Consider the following 5,677-nt stretch of genomic DNA (forward strand, 5'->3'; position numbering starts at 1 on the left):
TATTATGCACCTAGATAAGCATTATGCCTAGAGCAAAAGCTATTGTTCTAGAAAAGCCAAAACAATTTAGACTCGTCTCGGTTAGTGTTTCATATATATAATTTTTATTTGCATTTAATAGGATGTCACATAGGTGTTTTGCAAGACATGATAATATTTTTAAGAAAAGAAGGGAGAAGTGAGATGAAACTCTTTTGATATGATCACGAATTCTCTATAAGTAATAAAATTAAATGTCTACGAAAACATAGGATGAAACTTTTCTTGTTTTTATTTTTTTGCACTATTTTATTCTAGATGATGTGAAAGTTTATAAATAACACCATAAAACTTCAGATTAAAAGTGATCTCATAATTTAAAACGGAAGGAGAATGTATATTTTTTCAGAACCTATCATCCACTGGCAGTGAAGAAAAAAAAATCATGGTACTACCAAAGTTTCGTTGTAAACTCATTCTTAGGAAGTTGGAGGGCGATGCCTTCTTTTTTGAACGCAATACGAGATGCTTTTGTATGCGTAAGGTGGCGCTTGGATATGAGGGATTTTAAGAATCTGGATAAAAAGAATTTGAATAGTTTTATTGATTTTCGTGATTCTAAAAATCTGCGAGAGTTAGAATCCATATAAAAGTTAGCCCGTTTGAAGAAAAATTTAGAATCACGAATTTTTTCCTGTCCAGACTCTATAAAAATTCGGAGTATCGAAACGGCGCCTAGACCTCGACCTACAGAGTCTGTTTAGAAGTGTAGTATTTTTATAGTTTCGATGCAATACTATGGTTTATAGGAATATTAGAGTGCTTTATGCTATAAGGAGTTTGGTTGCTTTACTAAAAACTATGTTTTAAAAATTTTAGTATTCTAAATACTATGGTCAATGGTATTTTGAAAGTATTGGAAACTCGACCTTAACCCAAAGTTTTCATGAAATGACTAGCTTTTGATTAAATATTGTTGTTTACAACACTGTATCCAAACAATGTTTCTAAAACCATGATATTTTTAAAGTTGATCAAAACTATGATAGTATCATGACAATCATAAAGTATAGTACTATAAAATTTTAGGAACTTTGTTGCCAAATATGCTCTCAGGTGTGAACCACAATCACGGACGTCGCAGCCCTCTTGCGACCCGGCGTCTCGTGGTCGCCGGTCAGTCGTTTTCCAGCGCAACAAAACGAAAACCCAAGCCGGGTAAAGTTTAAACCGATCTCAACGCACTGCCATGCATGCATGGTGGCCCCACGAGCGAGCGCCACGAGACCTCGAGAAATCTCGACACGGGCAGATCGAAGGGGGCGGGTGCCGGCCTGCCGGGTGGTCAGTGGTCACCATCACGCGCACGGGAGTCGGTCAATCAGGGAGCGAGGAAGGGGCAGGCGCACGGGAGTTTGGCGGCTTCCCGATCGATACGCCCAGGTTTCCACAGCGGAATAGTACTATACCATGGACGACGACCTCAAATTCCCCACAACCTTCCCCTCTCTCTCTCTCCGCAGTCCGCCCCCGGCGGCGTCCGATGCACGTCAACCCAGTTGTTTATTACCGACATTCTCCTTTACCCATGGCGATCGCCGTGCCCTGGCGCGCCGCGCTGACCATGCAAAATGGCGACGTCTCAGCTATAAACTACTACGTGCGCCGAAACCCACGCCCTCCGATCCTTCCCGGGTCGCTGATGCATTCCACTCCCTCGAGAAGCAAGAGGTGTCAGCCGGCCATGCCGTCATGCCATGGCATGCTACTACCAATCTGCGAAGCTCGAGCTGATACACAGGACACTCCAGTTCCACGGCCGGCCAGCTGCCGTGCGTGCCTGCTGAAGCAACGAACGAACGAACGAACGACAGGGACGCGGTCGATCCCCGCCACGCTATTCGCGCGCCTCCGTTCGTCAATCCGCACGCTCTGATCGCCTCCCTTTATTAAAAAGACGTGTGGATAGCGGCGCTGTCAGGATTATGCCACCACCGGCCGGCCTGGTACGGCTCCGTCGCCTCTCGGAGTTTCTACGGCGAGTTCGTCAGGTGATTGGGATAGCCGGTGGTGCCCAGTCGTGGGGCAGTCTTAAAAGTGACGAGGCTCATTAGCTGTTTGTTCTCTCCAAGCAACTGCAACTCCCAGCAGGCCAGGCCGCGACCATCAGCTCGGACTTTCGTGGCATATATCTATTCGTCGTAGGAATATGTTGATCTGCTACTGGCGGGCTGGCGGGCGCTGCGACGACCGTATTGTCCACGATTCAGATAACTTTTCTGGTACGAGTTTTCTACGTATATGGTTGAGAATATCGAACACCTGCTGGATATGGATCACTCAGCGTTGGAAGCAGCCCGCCGAGCCTAGAGAGAGAGAGAGAGAGAGAGAGAGAGAGAGAGAGAGAGAGAGAGAGAGAGAGGGAGGGAGCATCAAAATCAGGGAGCAGGTCGACATTTTTCTTCCGCAAGACAAAAGCGTCACGCCGCAAGTTGGCGAACCATGTTGAGTTGGATGGAAGGCATCCAGTCCCGTCGCCCCTGTTTAAACTAGTGTTGACCTGACCCCCCTCGGATCCTTACAAGCCTGCCCCCGTCAGGGCGAGCACGGGCAGCAAGCCAGCCAGGGAAACGCCGCTGCCAGCCACCGTCGTCGCAGTGCCGCACGCGCACCCAGGCCCCAGGCCCAGGGGGCGTCGTAAGAAAACCTGCACGAGGGGGAGGGCGATCCGATTTCCCAGCCTGAAAACTGGGGTTCAACTCCCATTCGTGCGCCCTCAGCCATTGTACCCTTTTGCACGCCTCCCTATGTTACTTCCTTCCTCCCACACTCCTCCGTCTCCTCCATGCGGGCTGCTGTATAATACTCTGCCACCGCTGCTGCGGTACGGTGCTGCTACCAAACCGCAGGAAGGACGGGAGGCTTGGAGCTTGCCTGCCGGGGACCGAGCTGCTGCCGGTGCTCGAAGCGATGAAGCTGGTGACGGGGGTGGATTTGGAGACGGAGGTGGAGCTGTCGCCGATCGCCAAGGCCGAGGAAGCGGCCGTGTTTAGCCCCTACTCCAGTCCGAGCACCGCCTTATTGCTGCAGAGGAGAGTCGTGTCGTGGTATGGCTGCTTGAGCTCGATATAGCTTCACCCGTGCCCATGGCAGATCGACTCTTCGCTTCTTGAACTCATCGCAGCTGTGTCGACGATGCAGGTCCACGGAGACCGGGTCTCCGGCGACGGTCCGCGTGCGCCTCGGCGACAGAAGCTTCGACCTGCACAAGGTAGTAAGAGCTTGCTGGAAATTCGTCGTCGTTTTCTGGTCGCGGGGCAGATCAACAGGTTTGTCTCGCCGGTGCAGGACCCTCTGGTGTCCAAGTGCAAGTACTTCAGCGAGGCGTCGCTCCAGTCCGGCGGCGACGTCGTCGAGCTGCCGGCCAGCTCCCCGGGGGTCCGCGAGGCGTTCGAGGCGGTCGCGCTCTTCTGCTACGGCGACGCCGTGGCGCTGGACCCCTTCAACGTCGCGGCGGTGCGGTGCGCGGCGGAGCTCCTGGGCGTGGGCGGCCTCGGCGCGCGCTGCGACCTGTACATCAGCCAGGTGGTGCTGCAGAGCTGGGACGACGCGCTCATCGTGCTGCAGCGCTGCCTGCCCCTGCTCCCCGCCGCCGAGGAGCTCCTCGTCGTCAGCCGCTGCGTCGAGGCGCTGGCGTTCATGGCGTGCATGGAGATCCTCGACCCGGAGCAGCGGCGGAACCAGCTGCCCGGCGCCGGCGGCGCGGCCTCGCGCGCGCTGGTCGGCCGCCGCTGGGACGCCGAGCTCGTCAAGGAGCTCGCCGCGCGCGACCTCTGGGTCAAGGACCTGCTCGCGCTCCCGTTCCAGTTCTTCGACCGGATCGTGCGGGCGCTGCGGCGCCAGGGCATGAAGGAGAAGTACGTCGGCCCCGTCGTCCTCTTCTACGCCAACAAGTGGGTGCTCTCCAAGAAGACGCACAGGTTCTGGGCGACCACGGACGACGAGGCCATCGACGGCGAGACCGACGCCAACAGGAGGGCCGCCGCGATCCTGGAGGGCGTGGTCGGGCTGCTCCCGGCCGAGTCGCCGGCAGTGGCTGCGAACGGCGCCATCCCCGTGGCGTTCTACTTCGCCCTGCTGTCGCGGTCGCTCACCCTGGAGCTGAGCGACGAAAGCCGGACAAAACTGCGAGGACATGTTGCGTCGAATTTGCGGTTCGCTCGCGTGGACGACCTGCCGCTGCCGGAGGAAGAAGCCGACGGCCGGTCCATCGCAGATAGCAGGGAGGTGAGGGCAATGGAGAGCATCGTGTCAAACCATGCCTCCGTCCAAAGGAAAGGCGTGGAGGCCGTCTCCGAGCTGTGGGATCGGTACCTCCTGCAGTTTGCTGGCGATCCCAAGCTCCGGCCGGAAAGGCTAGCAGAGCTGATCGGAGCCATTCCGGCAAGCGACCGGAAGACGCACGACCACTTGTACGAAGCAATCAACACATATTTAGTGGTAAGGCAGGTGTCCAATACGCTCGATCACGCCCACGACTGCGACGTGTTTGAATTGTTTCTGACAAAGGAGAGGGTGTCAATTTTGTCATGCTGTAGGAGCACCGGGGTCTGTCCGGGGAGGAGAAGGCGACGCTGTGCGGCCACCTGGATTGCCGGAAGCTGTCGCACGAGGCGTGCGTCCAGGCCGTGCAGAACGAGCGGATGCCGCTCCGGCTGATCGTGCAGGCGCTGTTCGTGCAGCAGATGCACACGCACCGCGCCTTCACGGAGTGCTCCGACTCGTTCCGGTGCACGCGCTCAGGGGAACTCGTCCCGGGCGCCGGCGGGTACACGCCGAGCCCCGGGTGCCCCGCCATCCCCACCAGCCAGCCCCTCAGCGGCAGCAGCCCGTACGACAGCCACCACCACGCCCCGCGCGACGCCAAGCTCCGCGCCCGGGACGACGCTTCGTCGGACTACGAGACGGCCAGCTTCAGGATCCAGGCGCTGGAGCAGGAGATCATCTCGCTGAAACGGACCCTGCAGCAGCACAACACCCTGAGGGGCTCGGCCTCGGCTCGCGGGGAAGGCAAGGAGCCGAGCTTCAGGGTCGCCGTAGACGCGGGCGCGCCGGCGACCATCAAGCGTCGAGCCACGGTCTCCGGCAGCTGCATCGGCTCCATGCGCTGGGGCTCGCAGCGCCGGTGCGCCAGCAGGATCCTGCGCGTCTTCGCGAGGCTAGCCGTGTTCGGGAGGGGTAGGTCGAGGGGGAAGCAGAGCAAGTGCAGCGCATCAACAGAGCAGCAGAATTGCATGTAGAACAGTACAAGCACACGTGAGGAGGAAATTGAATCATTTACTCGTGGAATAGAGAGGGCAGGTGTTACGGTAGATTTGGGAAGCATGTATGTAAGCAGTGGTTTTGTGTGTAAATATTCTAGCAATGTCAAATATCTCAAGCGGTAGTTATTGTCACGTGGTCATTCAGAAACGCTCGAAAGCGAAGTGCTTTGTTTAGTAAAAAAAATGTCATTTTTAAAAACAATTAGAAAAACGACTTCGTTAGGTTAGCAACTCTGAACATCTGAATTGTTTATGCGACGCAAAAAAAATTAGGTCTTATTTGTATCTTAGTCTTTTTTTTTGTCTATACACACGCCGAAGCACAAGTTATACATACGCCAAAGCTCTCTCTCGTAGATAAAGTACAACCAACA

At 55.2% G+C, this 5,677-nt stretch overlaps 1 protein-coding gene across 1 annotated transcript; it reads left to right on the top strand.

Annotated features, from left to right (window-relative positions):
• Positions 1 to 2,882: 2,882 nt before the first annotated feature.
• Positions 2,883 to 5,443, top strand: LOC100279937 (uncharacterized). Its single transcript, NM_001152887.1, has 4 exons — positions 2,883 to 3,086; positions 3,181 to 3,250; positions 3,328 to 4,479; positions 4,578 to 5,443. Exons 1-4 carry the CDS (start codon positions 2,950 to 2,952, stop codon positions 5,277 to 5,279), a joined length of 2,061 nt encoding a protein of 686 aa, NP_001146359.1. The 5' UTR covers positions 2,883 to 2,949; the 3' UTR covers positions 5,280 to 5,443.
• Positions 5,444 to 5,677: the final 234 nt, after the last annotated feature.

This window comes from Zea mays, chromosome 7 (genome assembly GCF_902167145.1).
Source record: "Zea mays cultivar B73 chromosome 7, Zm-B73-REFERENCE-NAM-5.0, whole genome shotgun sequence".
Lineage (NCBI taxonomy): Eukaryota > Viridiplantae > Streptophyta > Magnoliopsida > Poales > Poaceae > Zea > Zea mays.

Excerpts from the sequence above, each read along its gene's own strand:
- LOC100279937 (NM_001152887.1), top strand. The coding sequence starts at position 2,950 with ATGAAGCTGGTGACGGGGGTGGATTTGGAGACGGAGGTGGAGCTGTCG. Across the intron at positions 3,251-3,327 it reads GAAGCTTCGACCTGCACAAG|GACCCTCTGGTGTCCAAGTG; the intron begins GTAGTAAGAGCT and ends TCGCCGGTGCAG. Across the intron at positions 4,480-4,577 it reads CAATCAACACATATTTAGTG|GAGCACCGGGGTCTGTCCGG; the intron begins GTAAGGCAGGTG and ends GTCATGCTGTAG.